General features: G+C 41.1%; 1 protein-coding gene across 11 annotated transcripts in view; it reads right to left on the bottom strand.

The window, feature by feature from the left end:
* tpk1 (thiamin pyrophosphokinase 1) overlaps window positions 1-27783 on the bottom strand; it is a 380881-nt gene that overhangs the window by 252759 nt on the left and 100339 nt on the right. For all 11 annotated transcript variants that reach the window (XM_073054376.1, XM_073054384.1, XM_073054377.1 and 8 more), the window contains 2 exons: window positions 18860-18934; window positions 7140-7209 (listed from right to left, as the gene is read on the bottom strand). In XM_073054376.1, coding sequence (XP_072910477.1) covers window positions 7140-7209; window positions 18860-18934 — 145 coding nt within the window. The remainder of the gene's footprint in view (window positions 1-7139; window positions 7210-18859; window positions 18935-27783) is intronic.

The raw sequence follows: 27783 nt of genomic DNA, 5'->3' as shown, positions 1-27783 counted from the left end.
TTCTGTGGACGCAGGAAAGAAGCATGGATGGTAGTTTGCCTCCCAGGTGTCAGGGTCCAGGATGTTTCCGATCACGTCCAAGATATCCTGAAGTGGGAAGGAGAACAGCCAGAGGTCGTGGTACATATTGGTACCAACGACACAGGCAGGAAAAAGGAGGAGGTCCTGAAAGCAGACTACAGGGAGTTAAGAAGGAAGTTGAGAAGCAGGACCACAAAGGTAGTAATCTCGAGATTACTGCCTGTGCCACGCGATAGTGAGTATAGGAATAGAATGAGGTGGAGGACAAATGCATGGCTGAAGGATTGGAGCATGGGGCAGGGATTCAGATTTCTGGATCATTGGGACTTCGTTTGGGGCAGGAGTGACCTGTACAAAAAGGATTACTGGGGATGAGAACCAAACTGAAGAGAAGGAAGAAGAGGCAGTTGGCTCACAGATAGAGAAAGCTTGCAGACAGTGTGAAAGGGAGGATAGGCAGGTGATCGAGAAGGGACGCGCTCAGACCTTTGGTTTGAGATGTGTCTATTTTAATGCAAGGAGTATTATGAACAAAGCAGATGAGCTTAGGGCATGGATCAGTACTTGGAGCTATGATGTTGTGGCCCTTACAGAGACTTGTTGCTCAGGGACAGGAATGGTTACTTCAAGTGCTAGGCTTTAGATGTCTCAGAAAGGACAGGGAGAGAGGCAAAAGAGGTGGGGTCATGGCACTGTTGATCACAGATAGTGTCACGGTCATAGAAAAGATGGAAGACATGGAGGAATTATATTAAGAGCAAGAAGACAAGACATGAGAGAATAGGACCAATCAAGTATGACAGTGGATGAGTTGGATAAGTCACCAGGACCGGACGAGATGTACCCCAGGCTACTGTGGGAGGCCAGGGAGAGATTGCTGAGCCTCTAGCGATGAACTTTGCATCATCAATTGGGACAGGAGAGGTTCTGGAGGAATGGAGTTTTGTGGATATTGTTCCCTTATTCAAGAAAGGAAGTAGAGATAGCCCACTGAGTCTTACTTCAGTGGTTGGTAAGCTGATGGAGAAGATCCTGAGAGGCAGGATTTATGAACATTTGGAGAGGTACAATATGATTAGAAATAGTCAGCATGGCTTTGTGAAAGGCAGGTCATGCCTTACAAGCCTGATTGAATTTTTTGAGGATGTGACTAAACACATAGATGATGCTAGAGCAGTAGAAACATAGAAAACCTACAGCACAATACAGGCCCTTCAGCCCACAAATTTGTGCCGAACATGACCCTACCTTAGAAATTACTGGGGTTACCCATAGCCCTCTATTTTTCTAAGTAGATGCATTGTATATGGATTTCAGCAAGGCATTTGACAAGGTACCCCATGCAAGGCTTGTTGAGAAAGTAAGGAGGTATGGGATCTAAGGGGAAATTGCTTTGTGGACCCAGAACTGGCTTGCCCACAGAATGCAAAGAGTGGTTGTAAATGGGTCATATTCTGCATGAAGGTCGGTCACCACTTGAGTGCCTGAGGGATCTGTTCTGGGACCCCTACTCTTCGTGATTTTTATAAATGACATGGATGAAGAAGTGGAGGGATCACTTAGTATATTTGCTGATGACAAAAAGTTAGGGAGTGTTGTGGATAGTGTGGAAGGCTGTCAGAGGTTACAATGGGACATTGATAGGATGCAAAACTGGGCTGAGAAGTGGCAGATGGAGTTCAACCCAAATAAGTGTAAGGTGGTTCATTTTGGTACGTCCAATATGATGCCAGAATATAGTATTAATGGTAAGATTCCTGGCAGTGTGGAGGATCAGAGGGATCTTCCTCTGCGCAGATTGACTCTGTGGTTAAGAAAGCATACAGTGCATTGGCTATCAATCGTGGGACTCAGTTTAAGAGCCAAGAGGTAATGTTGCAGCTATATAGGACCCTGGTCAGACCCACTTGGAGTACTGTGCTCAGTTCTGGTCACCTCACTATAGGAAGGATGTGGAAACCATAGAAATGGTGCAGAGGAGAGTTACAAGGATGTTGCCTGGATTGGGGAGCATGCCTTTTGAGAATAGGTGAGTGAACTCGGCCTTTTCTCCTTGGAGTGACGGAGGATGAGAGGTGACCTGATAGAGGTGTATATGATGATGAGAGGCATTGACCGTGTGGATAGTCAGAGGTTTTTTCCCAGGGCTGAAATGGCTAGCATGAGAGGGCACAGTTTTAAGGTGCTTGAAAGTATCTACAGAGGAGTTATCAGGGATAGGAATGGTCTGCTGGTGACAGTGGTAGGGGTGGATATGATAGGGTGTTTTAAGAGACTCCTGGACAGGTATATAGAGCTCAGAAAAATAGAGGGCTATGGGTAAACCTAGGTAATTTGTCGGGTAAGGACATGTTTGGCCCAGCTTTGCAGGCCAAAGGGCCTGTATTGTGCTGTAGATTTTCAATGCTTCTGTGTAACAGATGAGACATATGAATTGAAAGATAAACTTGGCCATTTCAGACAATCTGATGGGAAGAATCTATTTAGCTATGTCATCTATTTAGCATCGGTCATTCAGCACCAACAATGAACTCCACGTGGAGTTCAATAGTGGAGGCCAAATATGCTGTGATTACCTTAGAAAACACTTAGAAATCTATCAAAGGACTGGCTCAAATTCAGCCAAGATGGATTCTATTCTATGGATTGAAGGGAAAACCAAGTTTATACTTTAAAACTTATTTTTATATTATTTTAATAAAATTGTGAAAACTAATCGCTTTAATTGGTTAAATTAATATTTGACAAATCTCAACTGTCTTTGAATATCATAGACCTTTATAGAACAAGACATAGGAGCAGAATTAGGCCACTCAGCTTATTGAGCCTGCTAAGCTATCCCATCATGGCTGACCTTTGCAGCCCTGACTAAACAAGAACCTATCAACCTCTGCTTTAAATCTACTCAGTGGCTTGGCCTCCACAGATGGCAATAAATTCCACAGATTCACCACCCACTGGCTGAAAAAATTCCTCCTCATCGCTAGTCTAAATGGACATCCTCTTTTCTGAGGCTGTGCCCTCTGGTCCTAGACTCACCCATCATAGGAAACATCCTCTCCACATTCACTGTCTTGGCCATTCAGTATTTGATAGGTTTCAATGAGCTCCAACCAGTACAGGCCCAGATCCATCGAATACTCCTCATACATTAACCTTTTCAGACCCAGAATCATTCTTGTGAACCCCCTCTGCACCATCTCCAATGCCAGCACACTTTGTCTTAGATAATGGGCCCAAATCTGCTCACAATTCTCCAAGTGTGGTTTGATCAATGCCTTATAAGCCTCAGCATCAGATTCTCGCTCTTATATTCTAGTCCTCTCCAAATGAATACTAATATTATATATGCTTTCCTTCACCTTTAGGGAATCCTGCACAAGGACTCACAAATCCTTTTGGACCTCTTATTTTTGAATTTTCACCCCATTTAGAAAATAGTCTATGCCTTTATTATTTCTACCAATGTGCATGTCCATACGCTTCCTGAAGCTTTATTGCATCTGCCAGTTCTTTGCCCATTCTCCCAAACTGTCCAAGTCCTACTGCAGACTCCCTGCTTTCTCAACACTAACTTCCTTTCCACCTATCCTTGTACTGGCTGTAAACCTAGCACAAATCCATAAATTCTGTTAAACAAATCATTGACTTATGACATGAAAAGAAGCAGCCCCGATACCAATCCCTGTAGAACACCAGTTTTCAGCAGCTACCAGCCAAATTAGCCCCCCTTTGTTCTGACGTTTGTCTCCTGCCAATCATCTATCCATGCTGGTATCTCTCCTGTAATACCATGGATTCCTATCTTGTTAAGCAGCCTCATGTGTCGCACCTTGTCAAGGGCCTTCTGAACATCTAAGTAAATGATATCCACTGACACTCCTTCGTCTATCCTGCCTGTTATTTCCTCAAAGAATTCCAACAAATTAGTCAAGCAGATTTTTCCCCAAAGAAAACCATGCTGACTTTGGCCTACTTTATCATACTCCACCAAGTACCTAGAAACCTTGTCCCTAATAATTGACGCCACCATCTTCCCAATCATTGAAGTCAGGCTAACTAGCCGATATTTTCCTATCTTCTGCCTCCCTCCCTTCTTAAAGAGTGGAGTGACATTTGTTATTTTCTAGTCCTCCAGAACCATTCCAGAATCTAGTGAATCTTGAAAGAGCATTACTAATGCCTCCACAATCTTTTCAATTATCCCTTATTATTTCTGCTTTTGCACTACTGCAATCAATGTATTTGCTTATTTATCTGACTATATATTTATTTATTCATTTTTATATTATCATGTATTGTATTGAACTGCTGCTGCTAAGCTCACAATTTTCATGACACATACTGGTGAAAATAAACCTGATTCTGATTCAGAACCCTCGGTTGTAGTCCATCTTGGTCCAGGTAACCTATCTATCTTCGGATCTTTCAGCTTCCCAAGCACTGTCTCCTTAGTAATAGTTACTTTGCTCACTTCTGCCTCCTGACACTCTCAAAATTCTGGCATACTTACTGCTAGTGTCTTCCACAGTAAAGACCAACACAAAATACTTAAGTTCATCTGCCATTTCTTTGTCCATTACTACCTGTCTCATGTCATTTTCCTGTGGTCCAATATCTACTCTCACCTCTCTTTTAACTTTTACATATTTGAAAAAAACTTTGGGTATCCCTTTTTATATTTTTGGGTAGCATACCTTCATATTTCATCTTTTCTCTCATATTTGTAGTTGCTTTCTATTGGCTTTAAAAGCTTCCCAATTCTCTAACTTCTCACTAAATATTGCTATATCTATATTTTATGCCCTCTCATTTGCTTTTAATGCTGTCTTTGAATTCTCTCGTCACACATGATTGTCTCATCCACCCTTTACAATACTTCTTCATCTTTGGGGTGTATTATTCTCTTATTTTATCATATTATGATCACTCCCTCATCAAATCTGGTTCATCACACAGCACCCAATCCAGAATAGCTGATCCCCTGGTGGGCCCAAGCATAAGTTGCTCTAAAAAGTCATCTTGTAGACATTCTACAAATTTCCTCTTACCAACCTGATTTTCCCAATATACCTACATATTGAAATCCCCCAGGGATATCATAACATTGTTCTATTACATGATTTCCTATTGAAATCAATATCCCACATCCTCTCTAATGATTGGAGGCCTGTATATAACTCCCATCAGAGTCTTTACACCCTTGCAGTTTCTTAACTCTATCTACAAGGATTCTACATCTTCCCATCCTATGTCACCTCTTTCTAAGGATTTGATTTCATCTTCTACCAACAGAGTTACCTCACCTCCTCTACCTGTCTGTTTGTCCTTTCGATACAAGGCGTATCCTTGGATGTTAACTATGATCTTCTTTCAGCCACGACTCAGTGATGCCCACAATGTCAAACCTGATCATCTCTAACTGCACTACAAGATCATCTCCCTTATTTCTTATACTGCGTGTATTCAAATATACCACCTTCAGTCCTATATTCATCACCCTTTTTGATTTTGTCATCATGTCACACTTCAACACATCCCACTGACTGCAATTTTGCCTGTCACCTGCCTGTCCATGTCAATTTCACTACACACTGCAACTACTCGTATACCCTGAAATTGCCCCATCCTCAACCCTATCATTCTGGTTCTCATCTCCTGCCAACTCAGTTGAAATGATCCCCATCAGCTCAGGCAAACCTGCCCACAAGGATATTGGTCCCTCTCAGGTCAGGTGCAACACATCCCTTTTGTCCTTTTTGTAACCTTTGCACCTGGGAAGCAAGGCGCTACCTTGGCTTCTCTTTTGCGGCCACAAAATCTCCGTCTGTTCCCCTAACTATCAAGTATCCCATCACTATCGCTATACATTGCTATATTGACTTTAAAGGACTTGATAGAGGAATCCATTACTTTCCTCTTGTGAAAGGCTGTCTAGGAGCCAGAAGAGATCCCTGAATCCCTGAATTCCTGATCTAAGAACCCTGCCCATGGCACAACTTCCTCAGCCTCTCCTTCATCAGAACCATCACCCTATTCCTACCCTGACTAATACATGGCATTGGCAGTAACCCAGAGATTACTACCTTGGAGATGCTGTTTTTTTTAGCCTTTTTCCGAACTCTTCTGCTCACTGCTCAGGACCTCTTCCCCCTTTCAACCGACGTCACTGGTTTCAACGTGCACCACAACCTCTGGCTGCTCACCCTTCATCTTGAGAATTTCCCACAGCTGTTCTGAGACATCCTGGACCCTAGCACCTGGGAGGCAAGACACCATCCTGGCTTCTCTTTTGTGGCACAGAATCTCTTGTTCGTCCCTCTAACTATCGAGTTTCCTATCACTACTGCTATACACTGTTATTTTGACTTGAAGGGATTTGATAGAAGAATCTATGACTTTCTTGTGAAAAGCTGTCCAGGAGCAACTTCTAGCCTTACTTACTGCTGACACATTGCTAAATTTCACTGGATGCTGGCGATGCACTAGTTCAGTCATTCACTCCTGACCCAGATGAGTACCATTTACAGGGACTGTGGTTTGCCAGCTGAATTGAATCCAACTCAACAAATCCATTTTAATATATCCATAAAATATATAAAGAAGTTAGACACACAGTGGACATCTTCCCAAACTTTCAGCCCTCTCTGACACATATCATGCCATAATCCATCAGCTTTCACATTTATTGTACATATTCCCATCTGAAGGAAAATTTATTTCACAATAATGGGAAAAAATGAATTCATAATTTAGAAACAAAATTGCAGATACAAGTTTAAGTGCTCAAATATTATTTGAAGCTGTAGAAACAAACATTTATCAGACCGGCTGTCATGTAGCCACATATATATCAGACTGTTGTCTTTATCCATAAAAATAGTGAATGTCAGTAAAGCCTATTTGACAGATAAATGAAGAACGATATTAACTATAATTACCTTGCCTATGCTTTAACTTTCTGACTGGCATTTTTAGACACATTGATCAAAGCAGAACTATTTTCTTTCTAACAAAGGAATCCATTGTTACTTCAATTATCAGGCAGAATGCCACTCAGTAAACAGTTAAACATAAGATTGGAAAAGTAATAGAAAAAACAGGAACAACAGCTTTACCTTTCTTGTATTCCTTTTGTGTGTTCGTAGAGTTGGTTTGCTCCACCATCGGCACATGCTCGAAAAACCGCTTCAAAAATAGATAAAATGAAAAAAAATACACATGGAGAATTATACCTCCCAAGAAATATTTCTATGGGATCATAAGAAATTTATAGCAGAAAGCAAGGTTAGGTATATTCAGGCATAGTATATCAAAGGCTTCATTCAAAAACAAACTTCAACAATCATGGTTCATCCCTTATCTTGGTGATGAGGATAACATGAAAGAGTACCCTTTATAACTGCAATAAAAATCAGACAATAACAGCTACTATATAGAGGGTTTCAGAGTATACTCAATGGGAAATTTATGACAAAGAAGGGCTATGAGATCGGTTGGTAAAACAATGAATAGAATCCATAAGGGATCTCAGGGATCTGTTCTGGGACCCCTACTCTTCATGATTTTTATAAATGACCTGAATAAGGAAATGGAGGGATGGGTTAGTAAATTTGCTTATGACACAAAGGTTGGGGTGTTGTGGAAAGTGTGGAGGGCTGTCAGAGGTTACAATGGGACATTGATAGGATGCAAAACTGGGCTGAGAAGTGGCAGATGGAGTTCAACCCAGGTAAGTGTGAGGTGGTTCATTTTGGTAGGTCAAATATGATGGCAGAATATAGTATTAATGGTAAGACTCTTGGCAGTGTGGAGGATCAGGGGGATCTTGTGGTCCAAGTCCATAGGACACTCAAAGCTACTGCGCAGGTTGTCTCTGTGGTTAAGAGAGCATACAGTGCACTGGCCTTTATGAACTGTGGGATTGAGCTTAGGAGCCGAGAGGTAATGTTACAGCTATATTGGACCCTGGTCAGACCCCACTTGGAGTACTGTGCTCAGTTCTGGTTGCCTCACTGCAGAAAGGATGTGGAAACTATAGAAAGGGGCAGAGGAGATTTACAAAGATGTTGCCTGGACTGCAGAGCATGCCTTATGAGAATAGGTTGAGTGAACTTGGCCTTTTCTCCTTGGAGTGATGGAGGATGAGGGGTGACCTGATAGAGGTGTGTAAGATGATGAGAGGCATCGATCATGTGGATAGTCAGAGGCTTTTTCCCAGGGCTGAGATGGTTAACATGAGAGAGCACAGGTTTAAGATGCTTGGAAGTAGGTACAGAGGAGATGTCAGGGTTAAGGTTTTTACGCAGAGAGTGGTGAGTGTGTGGAAAGAGCTGCCGGCGATGGTGGTGGAGGTAGACACAATAGGGTCTTTCAAGATACTCCTGGATAGGTACATGGAGCTTAGAAAATTAGAGGACTATGGGTAACCTTGGGTAATTTCTAAGGTAAGGACATGATTGGCGCAGCTTTGTTGGCCGAAGGGCCTGTATTGTGCTAGGTTTTCTATGTTTCTATAAGACACAAGAGCAGAATTAGGCCATTAGGCCAATGCTCTGTTTTCATTTCATGATGTATTTAACTTTACTTATCAGCCATAGTTGACTCATCCTCCCTTTGGAATACTTTTTCATCATTGGGATATATCTATCCTGTGCCTTCAAAATTGCTCCCAGAAATTCCAGCCATTACTGTTTTGCGATCATCCATACTACTGTCCCTTTATAATCAACTTTGGCCAGCTGCTCTCTCATGCCTCTGTATTCCCTTTACTCCACTGTAATACTGATACATCTGACTTTAACTTCTCCCCCTCATACTGCTAGGTGAATTCTACCATACTATGATCATTGTCTCTCAAGGCTTCCTTTACCTTAGGCTCCCGAATCAAATCGGGTTCATTACTCTACACCCAATCCAGAATTGCCATTCCCCTAAAGGGGCTCAAGCAAAAGTTGACCTGAAAAGCCATCTCATAGGCATTTTACAATTCCCTCTCTTTGGATTCAGTACCAACCACATTTTCCCAATATACCTGCATGTTAAATCCCCCATCACCATGGTAACATTGCCCTTTTTACATGCTTTTTCAATCTCCCACTGTAATTTGTATCCCACTTGGAGGCCTGTGTTTTATTCCCACCAGGGACTTTTTACCCTTGCGGTCTCTTAACTCTACCCACAAGGATTCTACATCTTCCGATCCCATGTCACCTCTTAATGAGGGTAGGCACTCCTCAACCCCTCTGCCTACCTGCCTGTCCTTTTGAAACAACATGTATCATTGGATATTAAACTCCAAACTATGATCTTCGTTCAGCCACAACTTCATACCTGCCAATCTCTGAACGCGCGACAAAGTCATCTACCTTATTCCATATACTGTGTGCACTCAAATATCAGTCCTGTATTCATGAAGTATATCCATTAACAGTACAGTACTGGAAGCTACACAAAAACATTGCGGGAGCCCTCACTGATATGCTTGAAACGGTGCTAACCTCTAGCAAGATGGCAGAAAACTGGAGGGCAGCAAATGTTGTGGCTTCGTTTCAGGAGGGCTGTGAGCTGAACATCTGTGGGAGATAGTTGCTGGAAAGCACTCTGGGCGAAGGCAGTGGTTGATTAGAGGTAGCCGACAGGGCTTTGTGGGTGGGAGATTTTGCTTTACAAATTTGATTGGGTTCTCTGATGAAGTGATGAGGAAGGTCGATGAGGGGAGGGTAATAGAAATAGTATATATGAATTTCAGTAAGGTTTTTGATTAGCATCAGCACAGTAGACTGCGCTGGAACGTTTAACCACATGGCACATAAGGTGAGTTAGCAAAAGGGATAAAAATTGGCTGAATGGTAGGAAAGAGAGTGTGGTGGAGGGAGGATGTTTCTCAGAGTGGAGGTTTGAGACTAGTTGTATGGCACAGGGATCAGTACTGGGATCATTGTGATTTGTCATCTATACAAGTGACTTGGATGGGACAATATGAGGAACAGTTAACAAATTTGCAGATGATATGAAAATATGTGATGTCATAGATAGTGAAGGAATATATCAAAAATTGCAGCACTATCTTGATCAGCTGGGTAGGTGGTCTGAGCAATGGGAAATTGAATTTAATTCATATAAGTGCAATGTATTGCATTTTGGAAGGGCAAAGATAGTTAGGATTTTATAATACACAATAGACAATAGGTGCAGGAGTAGGCCATTCGGCCCTTCAAGCCAGCATCGCCATTCAATGTGATCATGGCTGATCATCCACAATCAGTAACCTGTTCCTGCCTTCTCCCCACATCCCTTGACTCTGCAATCTTTAAGAGATCTATCTAACTCTTTCTTGAAAGCATCCAGAGAATTGGCCTCCAATGCCTTCTGAGGCAAAGCATTCCATAGATCCACAACTCTCTGGGTGAAAAAGCTTTTCCTCAATTCTGTTCTAAATGGCCTACCCCTTATTTTTAAACTGTGGCCTCTGGTTCTGGACTCCCCCAACATCAGGAACATGTTTCCTTCCTCTAGCATGTCCAATCCCTTAATAATCTTATATGTTTCAATCAGATCCCCTCTCATCCTTCTAACTTCCAGTGTATACAAGCCCAGTCGCTCCAATCTTTCAACATATGACAGTCCCGCCATCCCAGGAATCAACCTCGTGAACCTATGCTGCATTCCCTCAATAGCAAGAACGTCCTTCCTCAAATTTGGAGACCAAAACTGAACACAATACTCCAGGTGTGGTCTCTCCAGGGCCCTGTACAACTGCAAAAGGACCTCTTTGCTCCTATACTCAATTCCCCTTGTTATGAAGGCCAACATGCCATTAGCTTTCTTCACTGCCTGCTGTACCTGCATGCTTACTTTCAGTAACTGATGAATAAGGACACCTAGACCATGTTGTACTTCCCTTTTTTCTAACTTGACACCATTTAGATAGCAATCTGCCTTCCTGTTCTTGCCACCAAAGTGGATAACCTCACAGTTATCCACATTAAACTGCATCTGCCATGCATCTGCCCACTCACCCAACCTATCCAAGTCACCCTGCATTCTCCTAACATCCTCCTCATATTTCACAGTGCCACCCAGCTTTGTGTCATCTGCAAATTTGCTAATATTACTTTTAATCCCTTCATCTAAATCATTAATGTTTATTGTAAATAGCTGCGGTCCCAGCACCGAGCCTTGCGGTACCCCACCAGTCACCGCCTGCCATTCTGAAAAGGACCCGTTAATCCCTACGCTTTGTTTCCTGTCTGCCAACCAATTTTCTATCCATATTAGTACCCTACCCCCAATACCATGTGCTCTAATTTTGCCCACTAATCTCCTATGTGGGACCTTATCAAAGGCTTTCTGAAAGTCCAGGTACAAAAAATTCCAGAAGATTAGTCAAGCATGATTTCCCCTTCATATGTCCATGATGACTCGGACCGATACCGTTACTGCTATCCAAATGTGCCATTATTTCATCTTTTATAATTGGCTCCAGCATCTTCCCCACCACTGATGTCAGGCTAACTGGTCTATAATTCCCCGTTTTCTCACTCCCTCCTTTCTTAAAGAGTCGGATAACATTAGCTACCCTCCAATCCTCAGGAACTGATCCTGAAACTATAGAACATTGGAAAATGATTACCAATGCGTCCACGATTTCTAGAGACACCTGCTTAAGTACCCTGGGATGCAGACCATCTGGCCCTGGGGATTTACCAGCCTTCAGTCCCATCAGTCTACCCAACACCATTTTCTGCTTAATGTGAATTTCCTTCAGTTCCTCCGTTACCCTAGGTTCTCTGGCCACTATTACATCTGGGAGATTGTCTGTGTCTTCCCCAGTGAAGATAGATCCAAAGTACCCGTTCAACTCGTCTGTCATTTCCTTGTTCCCTGTAATAAATTCATCCATTTCTGCCTTCAAGGGCCTAACTTTGGTCTTAACTAATATTTTCCTCTTCACATACCTAAAGAAGCTTTTACTATCCTCCTTTATATTCTTGGCTAGCTTACCTTCGTACCTCATCTTTTCTCCCCGTATTGCCTTTTTAGTAATTTTCAGTTGCTCTTTAAAAGTTTCCCAATCCTCTGGCTTCCCGCTCATCTTTGCTATGTTATACTTCTCTTTTATTTTTATACTGTCCTTGACTTCCCTTGTCAGCCATGGCCCCCTACTCCCCTTAGAATCTTTCTTCCTCTTTGGAATGAACTGATCCTGCACCTTCTGTATTATTCCCAGAAATACCTTCCATTGTTGTTCCACTTTCATCCCTGCTAGGGTATCCTTCCAGTCAATTTTGACTCATTCCTCCCTCGTGGCTCCATAGTCCCCTTTGTTCAACTGTAATACTGGCACTTCCGATTTTCCCTTCTCCCTCTCAAATTGTAGATTAAAACTTATCATATTATGGTCACTACCTCCTACTGGCTCCTTTACCTTGAGTTCCCTTATCAAACCCAGTTCATTACACAACACTAGATCCAGAATTGCCTTCTCCCTGGTAGGCTCCAGTACAAGCTGCTCTAAGAATCCATCTCGTAGGCACTCCACAAACTCCCTTTCTTGGGGTCCAGTACCAACCTGATTTTCCCAGTCTACCTGCATGTTGAAATCCCCCATTACAACTGTAGCATTACCTTTGCGACATGCTAATTTTAACTCTTGCTTCAATTTGCACCCTATATCCAGGCTACTATTTGGGGGCCTGTAGATAACTCCCATTAGGGTCTTTTTGCCCTTACAATTTCTCAGTTCTATCCATACTGACTCGACATCTCCTGATTCTATGTCACCCCTCGCAAGGGACTGAATTTCATTCCTCACCAACAGAGCTACCCTACCCCCTCTGCCCACCTGTCTGTCCTTTCAGTAGGATGTATACCCTTTAATATTCATTTCCCAGCCCTGGTCCTCTTGCAGCCATGTCTCTGTTATTCCTACAACATCATACTTGCCAATTTCCAACTGAGCCTCAAGCTCATCCACTTTATTTCTTATACTTCATGCATTCATATATAATACTTTTAATCCAGTACTCCCCTCGCTTCTTACATTGACTCCTATTGCACTTGGCCATATTCTCCAATCCCTTCCTGAGCTTTCTGCCCCGTCAATTCTGTTGTCTTTCTTAACTTTTCTTATTCTCTTTAACTCCATCCTTATATTTCCAGTTCGTCTCCTCCCCCCCCCCCCGCCCACTTATTAGTTTAAACATCCCCGTGTTTTCCAGTGAACAGAAAGCCCCTGGACAGTGTTGCAGAAAAGAGTACAGGTGCTTCGTTCTCTTAAAGTGGAGTCATAGGTAGACAAGGCAGTGAAGATGGTCTTTAGTCTGCTGGACTTCATCAGACAAGTTATTGAATAAAGAAGTTGTGGGGGGGGGGTTATGTTGCAATTGTATAAGACATCACTGAGGGCACACGGAGTATTGTTTTCAGTTTTAGTCACCATCTTATAAAAAGGATGTGATTAAACTGGAAATAATGCAGAAGGATTCACAAGGATGCTGCCGGGACTTGAGGGCCAGAGTTATAGGGAGAGGTTAGACAGGCTGGGATTTGTTCTTGGGATGCAAGTAACTGAGGGATATCTCATATAGATTTATGAAATCATGAAGGGCATAGATTGGGGAATCTAGAGGGCATAGTTTTCAGGTTATAGATTAAAAGTTTAATAAAAACCAGTGGGGCAAACCATTTATACAGCAGGTGTTATTTATATAGAACAAGCTGCCAGAGGAAGTGGTTGAGGCAAGTACATTAGATACATTAAAGAAGTATGTCGACAGGTATATAGCTGACAAGTGTTTGGTGGGATATGGGCCAAGTATGGGATCTGGGAACAGCTTGAGTATACATTGTGGTCAGCAAAGACATATATGGGCAGTAGTGCATTTTTCCATGTGGTATTAATCTATGATTACAAGCTTTAACTTTAAAAGGATAATGATAAAATTATATGATTAAAATGGAAAAATATCGTGGGTTTCAAGGATACTATGTGAGTAAAATTGTTAAGGATATCCCAGTTGTGTCGATTACAATTGTACACAACTCACTGCACCAATGGCTAATGGTTAAGCACTTAGATAAACATGAAAGTAAAAATGGTTAATTGGATTTCTAAAGGGACACATGTGGTCCGACAAACCTGGTGTTGATCACTCGTGAGCTGCTTTGGTATCCAAGAGGTTTTTATATAACATTTGAGAAAGGATTTGACAAGATCTTACCCACAAGCATCTGAACAAAAATTAGGATGGCTGAAATTGTAGTCTGTGCACAGAATTAGCTCAGTGATAATAAACAAAATGAAAATTGGTGGTTATGTACGTGCTCAAGCTACACACACAAAATGCTCGAGCAATTCAGGCAACATCTGTGGGGGAAAAGAAACAGTTGACATTTCAGGCCAAGACCCTTCATGAGAACTGGAAAGGAAGGAGGAAAAAGCTGGAATGGGAAGGTGGGGGAGAGAACATAAGAATATAAGGAATAGGAGCAGGAGGAGGCCCACTGGTCTGTCAAGCCTGCTCTGCCATTCAAAAAGATCATGGCTGATCTAGCCATGGACTCATCTCCACTTACCTCCCTTTTCCCCATAACTCTTAATTCTCTTACTATGCAAAAATCTATCCAAGTTGTCTGAAATATACAAATGCATTTATTGAGGTAGCCTCCACTGCTTCATTGGGCAGAGAATTCCACAAATTCACCATTCTCTGCAAAAAGCAGTTCCTCATCACCTCCATCCTAAATCTACCTCCCCAAATCTTGAGGCTATGACCCCTAGTTCAAGACTCACCTACCAGTGAGGAGGAGTACAAGTCGGCAGATGATAGGTGAGACGAGGTGAGGGGGAAGATGGGTGGGTGGGGAAGAGAATACGTGTGAGAAGCTTGGGAGGTGAGAGGTGGAGGAGGTAAAGGACCGAAGAAAGAACCTAGTAGGAGAGGACAGTGGACCATGGGAAGAAGAGGAACCAAAGGGAAGTGATGGCAGGGCAGGAGAATTTAAGGGTGAGAGAGTGACCGGAATGGGGAAAGGAAAACAAGAGAAGTTGGGGTGGGGGAGTATTTAGCATAAGTTGGAGAAATCAATGTTCAAGCCATCAGGTTGGAGGTTACCCAGACGGAATATGAGGGGCCGCTCCTCCAACTTGAGCTTGTCTCATCATGGCTGCAGAGGAGCTCCTGGACAGACATGTCAGAGTAGGTTTGGGAAGTTGAATTGAAATGGATAGCTGCCATGAGATCCTGCCTTTTGTGCTGGTCAGAGAGAAGTTGCTTGCTGAAGCGGACCCCCAATTTGCATCAAGTCTCATCAATGTAGAGGAGGCCACACCTGGAGCACCAGATATAATAGATGATCAGGACAGACTCACAGGTGAAGTGTTGCCTCACCTGGAAGGACCATTTGAGGATCTGAATAGTGGTGAGGGAGGAGGAGAAGGAGCAGGTGTAGCACTTGTCCCGTTTGCTGGCAAAAGTGCCAGGAGGGATATCAGTGGGAAGGATGAGTGGATAAGCGAGTCCCATAGAGAGTGATTCCTATTGAAAGCAGGAATAAAGTGGGGAATAAATGTGCTTAGTGGTAGGATACCATTGGAGATAGTGCAAATTATAGAGAATGATGTGCTCATGTGGAATAGTAGATAAGACAAGGGGCACTCTGTCCTTACCACCAGATGGATGGAGTGGTTAGGTCTTTTGTCCAAAAAGCAAAAAGGAGTTTTGAGGCCTTCCTAATGTTGATGGAAGTGTACAGGGACAGGAAGTCCATAGTGAAATTAAGGTGATCGGGAGCAGGGAAATGAAAGTGACTGAAGTGATAGATAGCATCCGAAGAGTCACAGATGTAGGTAGGAAGGAATTCAACCAAAGGGGACAAAAAGGGGTTCAGGCATGCAAACATGAGTTCAGTGGGGCAGAAGCAGGCAGAAACAATGGGCCTACTAGGAGAGTTAGGGGCAGGAACAAGAGATTCTTTCATTCCTAACTTCTTACTTCATCCTCCACCCCTCCCCCTCACCTGGTCTTAACTATCACTATCAGCTGGTACTACTCCCCCTCCCTCCACCTTCTTATTCTGGCTTCTGTACCCTCCCTTCAACTTAAAATACTTTATTTAGTTAAAAAGTTTACTGTTATTTCACCCAGAAATTATTTGGATCATATTGGGTAAACCAGAAAGATCTGTCTTTTACCTCCAGCAATTCCAATCACCTGATATTCAAAATCTGATGAGCAGAATATGCAGGAAGCACTCAGCAGGTCAGGAACCACAGAGTGTATTGTCAGAACAGAGGCAACAAAGAAGTAAGGACTGTGAAAAAGCCCCTACAGGAAACAAACTGGGAGGATCTATTTCTTTGTAGTGGATACTAGTTGTTATAATGAAACTTAGATAACAATACACAAAATTCTAGAGGAGCTCAGATGCATACATCAATGGGACACAAGAAGGGGAGGAACAATCAAAGAGGGACCAAATGAAAGGTGAGTGTAGTGTGGAAATTGCCTGTAAAAGTAACGAGGGGATTGCAGGAAGTACCTGACAAAGATCATTGACATATTGGAACAGACACAAGGGTGTTAGGCTCCGAAGCAATGCTGAAAGAAGGAATATGCCACATTTTTCACCCTCTGCATCATCCAAGGATCCAAACGTTTTTCCGAATGAAGCAGAAGCTTACAAGCAATGCTCAGAAAGATTTCTCGTTTTACTGGGAGTCTGCTTTGAAAAAATTCTGTTCACTTCATGAAAGCGAATCTGAGCCTCAACTGCCTGTTACCATTTCTCCCATTCCTACTCTTATTCTAACATTTCTATCTCCAGCATTCTATTCTCTTCCAATGAAAGTCGACGTAAGCTGGAGGAATATTTTCTCTTCAACTAACTTGACACAACACAACCTCTGGAGTTTAATATTTAAACGAACTATGTCATCTAATCAGCCAGTTTAATCTTGCGCCTCATGATTCCAGCATCGTTTTTTTTCTTTTTTGCTGGTATTTCAGATTTGTCTCCTCACATTTTCACCTACCAATTAGCCTCTTTCAACTGGCAGCACTACTACTTCTGTCTTTCCAACGGGAAATGCAGTTGAAATGCATTCAACTAATGTATGGTATTATTCACTTCAGGATGGAAAATGCAATGCCATATTCATAACTTTCTAGGAAATGTGTATGGTTAACTTCTTGCATCCAATAAATGTGCAGAAAATTGCACATTCAGCAAGATGCATCAATAGTGTCTGCAGCTAAGTGAAGCTCCTACCCATTGTTACTGAGCTATGCTCCCATAATTCCTTCCTTAGCAAGTACCACAAACTTCAACTAACAACTTGGATACCTTTGTCAAGGGAGGGGAAGAGAAGAAGTGATGGTGAAGATTCTAGATTTTCCAACCCTAATAGATTCATTTACGATCATTACATTAAAAAAGAATCTCTGTGCAGAAGAGGTTTACTAGGACGCTGCCTGCATTAGATGGCAAGTGCTATTAGGAATGGCTAGAAAAACTTGGGATTGTTTTCTCAGCAGTAGTAGAAGCTGAGGGGAGGCCTGAGAGAGGTTTATAAAATTATGAAAGGCATAGATAGAGTGGATAGCTGGCACTTTTGTCCCAGGATCAAAATATGTAATAGTAGATGTTGTGTGTTTGATATTTCAGTAATGTTTGAGTAATCTTGTATATATATCTTGCTTGTTTAAATAATTCATTATGGATTATATGTTTAAATATGTGAAAACATATGTCATCAGACTACCACGTGATATGTGCGCACCTAAAATAAACCTGAAATTAGACTCACATTTCGCACTTCAGTGTCTTCCTTTGAATTACTTTACTTGTTTTGAATTACAAAACGTAACAGTAGAGGGAAAGCATTTAAAATGAGGGGGGATATTCAAAGGAGATGTGTGGAGTATGTTTATTTTCACACAGGGAGTGGTGGATGCCTAGAAAAAGCTGCCTGGGTGGTGGTGGAGGCAGATGTGACAGAGGCGTTTAAGAGGCTCTTAGATTGCCACATGAATATGCAGAGAATAGAGGGATATGTACAAAGTGTAGGCAGAAAGGATTACTAACTAGGCATCATCAACTTAATTATTTCAATGCAATATCGTGGCCTACAGGGCCTGTTCCTGCGCAGTACTATTCTCTGTTCTATGTTAAATCATACTTGTGATCCAAATTGAGGCTGTTAAACAGTTAAATATTTGAACAATTGCCAGGAACTGTGGTAGTTTTTGGCATGACCTGAATAGATATGCTTTGGAGTCTTTGCTCTAAATATTTTGCTTGGATTTTGGGCTTAAACCACGCGTATCAGCAGGTTCTCACTCCCTGCGACTCTGAACATGTTTTTCCTATCCAATATTTTAGTCATTTGTAAGAAGCCCACCAGTTAAACAGATAATCCCCCTCACTCTTTTAGCAGATACAAGATTTAACAAATGCACTCATGGTTTTGCTCCTTTTTCTGAAGATGGATGAATATACAAACGACTAGTCCATGCCTTAGGCCAAAAAATGCCAAATAGATTTATTAAACAGGAAATGAATAAGTGAACAGAATCAATGACCTACTACAGCAGAGAATGACTCAACAATCCCTCTAGTAAGAAATAAAATAACAAATAGTTACACTGGTCACATCAATCTGCAGCATAAAATGGATGAGGGACATAGTTTCTCATCATTAACGTTTACACAAGGGAGGGAGGTGTTGCTGAGCATACATTAACATTGCACTATTCCTGCTGAGCAGAATCACAGCACTTGGTTGCTGCTCTGTAACTGAACCACGTTTCCTTAGCAGTAAGCAAAATCCTACCTTTGCTCCAAAGGCAGTGAAACTGGTCATTGTCCATTGGCTGATTGAGAATTAACAGGCAATATTTCAATTTTCCTAAAATGAAAAAAGGCAAAGTTAATGGAAAAAATACACGTCCACACTAAATTACTCTGCAGTCATCAATTTTAGTGTTTCATCTGCTCCAAGGATGATCACTTTGTATCTATCCCTGTTAACTCTCCAATTCCAAGGAACATCATTCTTTAGACAATTACATTTGTCTTTCTTTATTCACCATCTTAACTGTTATTTCTTCTCATGTTACTAACCCCCACTCCCTCTCTAAAACCTCAATTCTTGTCACACATTTAAATCCATGTGCAAATAACATCTATGCACTTAGTCCTACAATACTCAGTTTAGAAAATGTAGGGGAAAAGAATTTTATTTTTCCTTATTTATTCAGCATGGAAGATTAATTTACTGAATAGTTAAGCAATGAATATAGTGGGAGATTGAAATCCAAAGAAATTTTTCACAGACAGGAAATTCAAATAAAAACAGAAAATATTGGAAATACTCGTGAGGTCTGGCAGAAAATATTAAAAGAAATGCAGTTGCTGTTTTCAGTCTAAATCCCTTGATCAGAATGAGGAAAGACTATAACTCCTATAGAAGTTTCTATCTTGGTGATTGTAGGGATGACTGAAAAGCTTGAGCATGTAATTATTAAGAAAGAGAATGTGCTGGAGCTTTTGGAAAGCATCAAGTTGGATAAGACTAGACAAGATGTACCCCAGGCTACTGTGGGAGGCAAGGGAGGAGATTGCTGATCCTCTGGCAATGATCTTTGCATTATCAGTGATGATCAGTAATCATCAGAGAGGTTCCAGAGGATTGGAGGGCCACGGATGTTGTTCCCTTATTCAAGAATAACTAGTGAAAGCATAAGTAACAAGGTATAGATTCTTTAAGATGAGATTATTGGTAGAGGAAAAGAACAACTTAATTTAAAAATTCATGATTTTTGGCATCCAACCAAACACAGAACGGTTTGGAGACTGGAGTGCACAGTGCATTCAGTTTCCGGATCAAAATGCAAAATCTTGAGGGAAGCAGAGGGTAGGATTTGATTCTGAGGCAGAAAATCTCTGTGAAGTTGGCAGAAAAGGTAGAGCCATATAATTTCTAGAGGTAAACGTGACACACAGATAATAGCAGTATCCTAACAAATTTTCAAATTGGTTTTTACTTGACAAGAATGAGACATGATCTACCCACGAATAGAACAGGATTTAAATGAAACAATATACACAAAATGCTGGAGGAACTCAGCAGGTCAGGTGGCATCTATGGAAATGAATAAACAGTTAACGTTTTGCGCCGAGACCCTTCTTCATGTGCATTGCCGACTCGACAACCTACAAAAGGTGAGCAAGTGACATAAAGTGGACTAAATCTGAAATCTGATTTGCACTGTAGATTTGACTTTGCTGCTGCACACACAGCCGTGGATGGCTATGAGGCAGAAATGCATGGTTTGAACACAAAATAATCACTTTCATTAAACTTTTTATCTGATAACATATAACATGAGGCAGGACTGCAGAACAGAAAACAAAGAAGAGACAGGTGAGTTGCTTCTATTGCCTCACTGTACTTTCTATAGAGTTTTCATTCCATTCTCCCAGTTCCTCTTCCCCCATCACATTTGCTTCAATGACAAGACTTTCCATATACAATTCATATACATTCCAGACCCACTTTCCTTCTTCCTGACCCATGGCTTCTTCTCTTCATAGCTGACAGCTTCCTTGACTGCATCACACATCACCACTTTCACCCCATCCCCTGCTCAGAGCAAGGATAGATTTCCTGTTGTCCTCAACTTCCCTTCCACATTCTGTTGGTTATGCTTCTGAGCTTTAATGACATTTCACTACCAGACACATCCTCCTCTCACTTTTCAGCACTTTAAGAGGAATATTTCCTTCACAACTCTCTGGTCAGCTCTTCTGAATCTATCATCCCGTTTTATTGCACTTCCTCACACAACTGTAGGGGATTCTGCACAGATCCTTTACCTTTCTTCACTCCCACAAGCAACCTTTGTAGGTGGTTTACACTGCTTCCAATCTAGTGTGATGCATTCAGTTTTCATAACATAGCCTCTTCTACATTTGAAAGCCAATCACAGGTTCAGCAACCAACTTGTGGAGCACCTACAGTCAGTCAGAAGGAGCTCCCTATTGTCTGCCGTTTTAGCTCTCCACCCCTCAGTTTCTGTGGTCTCCTGAACTCATAATGAGTCCCCAATCCCTCATGACTCCAAAAATCACCTCAGGCTCTTAGTTCACCAACCTCCTCACTCTATACTGGGCATCTCACCTCTCAAACTTGATGCAAGTTTTAGACACAAAACATCAACAATTTCTTTCGCTTCCACAGATGCTGTTTGACCCACTAAGTTGCTCTAGCAGATTGCTTGTTCCCCAGGGCAACTTGACTTTATTCTATTCCCTCATTCCTATCCATTCTTCCTCCTGTGGCACTTCGAATTAAAATTAAATTGCTTGTTTTTTTCTTTTAACAGAACATGAAGGTTCTTGGTCCTGAACTGTTAACACTTGCTCTTCTTTCCCTGAGTGCTGCCAGTCCCAGTATATTCTGTTCTTATGTCAGGTTTCCAGCATCTGCAGTGTTTGATTTTCATTGAGATTCATCTTTCCCTTGCTGTTAATTAACCTAAGTGTTTTATTTAGTGCTTCAACATCCAGTGTGCTGCGTCTGCCTTTTAGGGCATAATTACCACTAATCAGAAAGCGTTTCAAGCTGAAACACTCAAGCTGAATGACTTTTAAATACATCTCTTTCAGCTTAAACTTTTGCAATGCTTCATACAGCATAAAATATTACAATGTTTTATCACGCTACACATAATATTTGCAAACAAAGGTGCTGTTATTTAACACCCAAAATCAGAGTATACCAATCACACTGTAAGTGGATGCAACAGAGCTCATCTTAAATTTGGCCAAAAAACAACTAATTGCAATATTTAATAACTAAACTTTGCTCCAAATATGTACTAAAATCGACTCAGTGCTCTTGCTTCTTTATTTTAAATCAACATATGGTAAAGATTTTTTTAAAACTTCTAAATTTCACAAAACCATTAGGAAAGATATTACAGCTTCCCCTCCTGACAGGGTAGTAAAACCAAGAGCGAAATAGAGGCAGCAGAGCAATCAGAAGAACCGCAGAGCGGGAAGACAGCCAAAGGCCTCACGAAGATATCTTCCGCAAGACTGGCACAAGGGATTCTGCAGATGCTGGAGAAACAGTTGACTGTTTATTTCCCTCCATATATTCTACCTGACCTGCTGCTTACCCCCACCATTTTGTGTGTCTTGGGTGAAAGATAGGAACGTCTTTCTTGGACCAATCGAATGGCACTATCCTCACCCCGTCCCTACTAACAGTGCCTTTGTCATAGGTTTAACACTATCACTCTTTGCTCAACATCTGAATGCTAAGGGATTTACTCCAGTAAGGCCCCAACTGCAGTGATTCCAAAATCTTCTTCCTTGAAAATTACCAGGTCAATTCACATTTTTGCTATATGGACAAATAACAGTTTGCAAATAGGTTTGCAGATACGTCAAGAGTGTCCAGGAGTGAAAGTGAGAGCAGTTGCTAATACTACGAAGAAGGTGCTTGTGAAGCTAAAGGGTCGGAAGGCAGATAAATCACCTGGACTAGATGGACTACATCCCAGGGTTCTGAAAGAGACAGCTGAAGAGGTTAGTAGCAATCTTTAAAGAATTAATAGATTCCAGAATGGTTCTAAAGGACTGGAAAATTGCAAATGGCACTGCACTCTTTAAGAAGGGAGGGAGGTAAAAGAACAGAAATGATAAGCCAGTTAGCCTGACATCAAAATCAGCATTGTTTCCTTGTCTGACAAATCTTGCAGTTCTTTAAGGAAATAACAGACAGGATAGACAATAGAGATGTTTTATACTTGGATTTTCATTAGACCTTTGACAAGGTACTGCATATGTGGCTGCTTAACATGGTAAGAGCCTATGATATCACAGGAAAGATGCTAGCATAGATAGAAGATTGGCTGACTAGCAGGAGACAAAGAGTCAGAATAAAAGGGCCCAAATCTGCTTGGCTGTCAATGACTAGTGGTGTTCTGCAGTGGCCGGTGTTGGGACTGTTTCTTTGCACATTGTATGTCAATGATTTGGATGACAAAATTGATGGCTTTGTGGACAGGCTTGCAAACGATATGAGACAGTAGGAGGAGCAGGTATTGTTGAGAAAGAAGGGAATCTGCAAAAGGACTGATACAGATAAGGAGAAAGGCCAAAGAAGTGGAAAATAGAATATAATGTAGGGAAGTGCATAGTCATGCACTTTGGTGAAAGGAATAAAGGCACAAACTATTTTCTAAATGTGGGGAAAATTCAGAAATCAGAGGTGCAAAGGGACTTGGGAGTCCTTGTGCAGGATTCCCTGAAGGTTAACTTTCAGGTTGAGTCAGTGGTGAAGAAGGCAAATGCAATGTTAGCATTCATTTCGAGTGGACTAGAATATAAAAGCAAGAATATAATGCTGAGGCTTTGTAAGGCATTGGTCAGACCACACGTGGAGTATTGAGAGCAGTTTTGGGCCCTTATCTAAGAATAGCTGTTCTGGCATTAGAGGATCCACAGGATATTCCTGAGAATGATAGGGTAATGTATGAGTAAAGTTTAATGGTTCTGGGCCTGTACTTCCTGGAGTTCAGAAAAGTAAGGGGAATCTCATTGAACCCTATGGAGTATTGAAAAGCCTAGACAGGGTGGATGTAGAGAGGATGTTTCCTATAGTGGGGAATCTAGGACCAGAGGGCACAGCTTCAGAAAAGAAGCATATCCTTTTAGAACAGAGGTGAAGAGGAATTTATTTAGCCAGATGATGGTGAATCTATGGAATTCTTATCCACAGATGGCTATGGGGGCCAAGTCATTGGGTGTATTTAAAGTAGCGGATGATAGGTTCTTGATTAGTACAGGCATCAGAGCTTACTGGGAGAAGGCTGGAGAGTTGGAAGGGATAATAACTCAACCATGATAGAAAGGAGGAGTGGATAGATTGAAATGACTAGTTCTGCTCTATGTCTTATGGTTTAACATGCAACCAGCAACACTTATAGAACAATGTTTATAGAACTTCATCATCTCTTTCACCAAGAGAAACCAAAGACACAGTGCAGTTTTGCTCTCCTTATCTGAGAAAAGATATAGTTGACATTTTGGGAATGCAGTAAAGTTTCACCAGCCAGGAATGGCAGGACTGAGAAGATCCTATTCACTAGATTCCAGACGAATGACAGTCAATCTCAATAAAATATACAAAGTTCAAATGATTAGACAGAATGGATGTCAATCATATTTGAAGGATAATTCTCCTACACGAGAAAATCTGCAGATGTTAGAACTCCACAGCAACACACATAAAATACTGCAGGAACTCAGCAAGTCAGGCAGCATCTATGGAAATGAATAAACAGTTGACATTTTGTGTCAAGACCCTTCTTCAAGACTCAAAATGTTCCCTGTTTGCTCTTTTCTGTAGATGCTACCTAAATTGCTGAGTTCCTCCAGCATTTTTTGTGTGTTGCTTAGGATAATTTTCCTGGCTGAGATAAGAGGTCACTGTCTCAGGACTGTGTATTAGATATTTTGGACTGAGAAGCATAAACATTGGTTAATCTGTGGAATTTTCTACCACAGAAACAGGCTAGGGCTTTTCTCTTTGGAAAGAAGGATGGTGAGAGATGAATTGATCAAAGTTTAAACATCTAAGCCAATTTTATTATCAGAGTACATATTTGTCACAACATACAACCTCAAGATTTATTTTTCTCTAGGCAAACTCAGCAAATCAAAAGAATAGGAACTATAATCGGATCAATGAAAGATCAGCCAGAGTGCAGAAGACTGTGTAATGCAAATATAAATAAATAGCAATAAGTAATGAGAACATGAAATAACAAGACAAAGAGTCCTCAAAATGAGATCATTGGTTGTGGGATTATCTCAATGGATGGGAAAGTGAGTGTAGTTATCTCCTTTATTCAAGTGCCTGATGTAGGTGTATAAGATATAGATTGAGTGGGCAGCTAAAGACTTTATTCCCTGGGAGAAAAATATTGGGAGGGAAGTATAGGAGGGATTGTCAAAGGCAATTTTTTTTACCCAGTGGTAGGGGTAGTGGTAGAGGCAGATACATTAGGGACATTTAATAGACTCTTAGATAGGTACATAGATGAAAGAAAAATATGTGGGCGAAGCGAGAGGGCAGGGTTGGACTGATCTTGGAGCACAACATTGCGGGCCCAAGGATCTGCACTGTGCTGCACTGTTCTGTGTTCTAGAAGCCTGCGGAGGCCAAGCCACTGAACCTTTCTGAGGAGGCAGGAAGGTAGACTTCTTGATACAAAAAGCATCAAGGAGACAGTGAAGACTGCAGGAACCTGGTGGTGAGGTTCTGAGTCAGCGGTTTGTTGTGAACGGTAAAGTGGGTTTGTAGAGCCTAATTGCCTACACTTGCTCCAATTTTCAATGTCAATGGTTGTGTTTATGTCCTACAATGAACTTTAGCTTATGACAGACAAAAGAGGAATACGTGGAATAAGAACAGACACAGCTTTTGGGGAGCACAGTGACACCGTTAGTAAGGCAATCTCAGTCCTGAGCCCAGTTTTGTCTGTGTGGAGTCTGCACAGTCAGTGGAGGGTAGACTTGATGGGAATGTGGAAAGAATAAGCTGGATTTAGTGCAGGTTTAGTATAAATGGGTGTTTGGCGGTCAGTTAGATACAATGGCCTGAAAGTCCTGTATGATCCTCAGAGAATCTCGGTTAAATTGGAACAATTTTTCAGCGTAGGTAGTAATAACTCATGCGCTTCCTCAAAGCATCCCAGTGCCCACAAACAGCTTCTATGGGGATTGGTACATATTTCTTATAATGCGATGCTATTAGGTTTGCTGACCACAAAGCTCTAAACTCAAACGAAGACCCGGCACCCTATCCAATATACTGTCATTAGGTAAGGTTACCCTCACCAAAAGGAGGTTATACGATAACCACAGTAGCTGCTCATCAAAAGTTAATTCACTTCCCAATTTATCCCCCACTGCGAGTTCAGCTGCCAATACCCACAACTGAGTTGTTGGTCACCCTTCCCTACCAAGGAGGACATACTTCCAGCTAACAAAGTAGTTTAAACACAGTTCATTCATTTTTAGTGATACACATTTAAGTTCTGACAAAACTCTTAAATCACATTTAAAACCTACAGAGGAGTTTTATCTTTTAGAAAGTTCCAAATTACCAACAACTTCTTAAAAAAAAGATTTCCGAAACACAGACACAATTCATATAAGCTAAAAAGACACACCAACCAGACAAACAAGCGAATCACCGGTCGCAACAATCAAAGGCAGAGGAATGGGTTGTAATTCACCCTGTGATTCTGTTATTTGTCTTGATGTTTTTCATCATTCCTAATAACCCTGACTTGCTCTCTACATTTATACTGTGCTTCTGTCAGCTGGGTGATTTCACACATATATAATATTCTATAGATACACCTTTTCATACAAACGGTCTGAAAGCTTCTAGAGACAGTGTTTCCTGATACCCACAATTAATGCTGTGAAGCTGACTCTTTGAGCACACAAAGCTTCCAACTATTAACAGATCAAATGTTTGACAGTAACAGATCAGCTAAGTGATAATAACAATCTGGTCTGCAAGCTCCTTTGAACTAAGTAACTCTGACAACGTCTGGTTTGAAACAAACCCAAATTAATAGTCACTTTACACTGCAACTCTTGAGAAGTCAGTCCTGCTGCTGTAAACCAACATCCTGCATTTTATAGACAGCGTGTCTGTTTGCAAACTTCACTTCAAACTGATTATTGCTTGTAATTTTACATTAAAAACTGAAGACCGGCTCCCATTTATGTCAAGATGCTAAACAAAGAACATTGATTGGATGTTTATCTTATTCTAACATGACTCTTTGATCTCCAGAAGTTTCTGCTGCTACGTTTGAAAGCTGAGCCAGGCAAAAAAGAAAGGCCCTGGGCAGTAGTATCCATCCCAATCATAGGGATACCTTGAGGAAAAAAGTAGGTTTTGATAATGACCAACTCTGTACCTACATCAAGGTGTAAGATTGCTTCTGCTATCTTCCTTTTGAAGCATTTGATAGTCACTTGTAAGGAAAAAGGCAGCAAGTCTAGAAGGTAGATTCTAAAATTCTATCCTCATCTTTCCAGCAAATTAATTACATTGAATCTTCCTAATATTTCAAAGAAATTGGGCTAAATGAACTTGCTTTAAACTTTTCAACAAAAAATTCAACTCTTTTAAGCTTCCACTCAGAATTTAGTACCTCGATGACCTATAAACAACATTACTGCAATCTTTTGAATCCTAATATCTTACACTGCTTTGAAGGCAAAGCATTGAAAAATATATGCCACAGGCTTGATTCTGCAGTCAGCAGTTTCTCATAAACCTCTTCTGATCTCTGTCACAAAGAAGTCTTCTTTACCAATATTGGCTACTGTCACTTCAACTGATCCAGGAAGATTGTACCTGTATATACAAATTGGCTGAGAAACTAATCCAAGCAAATTGTAAAATAACAACTAATCTCACACAATGCAAACCAGGAACAATAAAATATAATTTCTAAGTAACATGTTAAAAATTTTGTAGAATACAAAATAACAATTGCATCCTATATGTAATGTTAAAAAAACCAAAAGAATACAAAAGTGTTTTACAAGTTAAAAAGTTATTGATTGTAATGTTCATCTCAAAAAATTACAATGCACAGAAAGGAGATTATATTTGTAAGAGTGTCATGGAAAGTCTCACTTATGTCATTTGGC

The sequence above is a fragment of the Hemitrygon akajei genome, chromosome 8 (assembly GCF_048418815.1).
Source record: "Hemitrygon akajei chromosome 8, sHemAka1.3, whole genome shotgun sequence".
Lineage (NCBI taxonomy): Eukaryota > Metazoa > Chordata > Chondrichthyes > Myliobatiformes > Dasyatidae > Hemitrygon > Hemitrygon akajei.
Note: the sequence above shows the minus strand (reverse complement) of the source record. Positions and strands in the feature narration are given on the sequence as shown.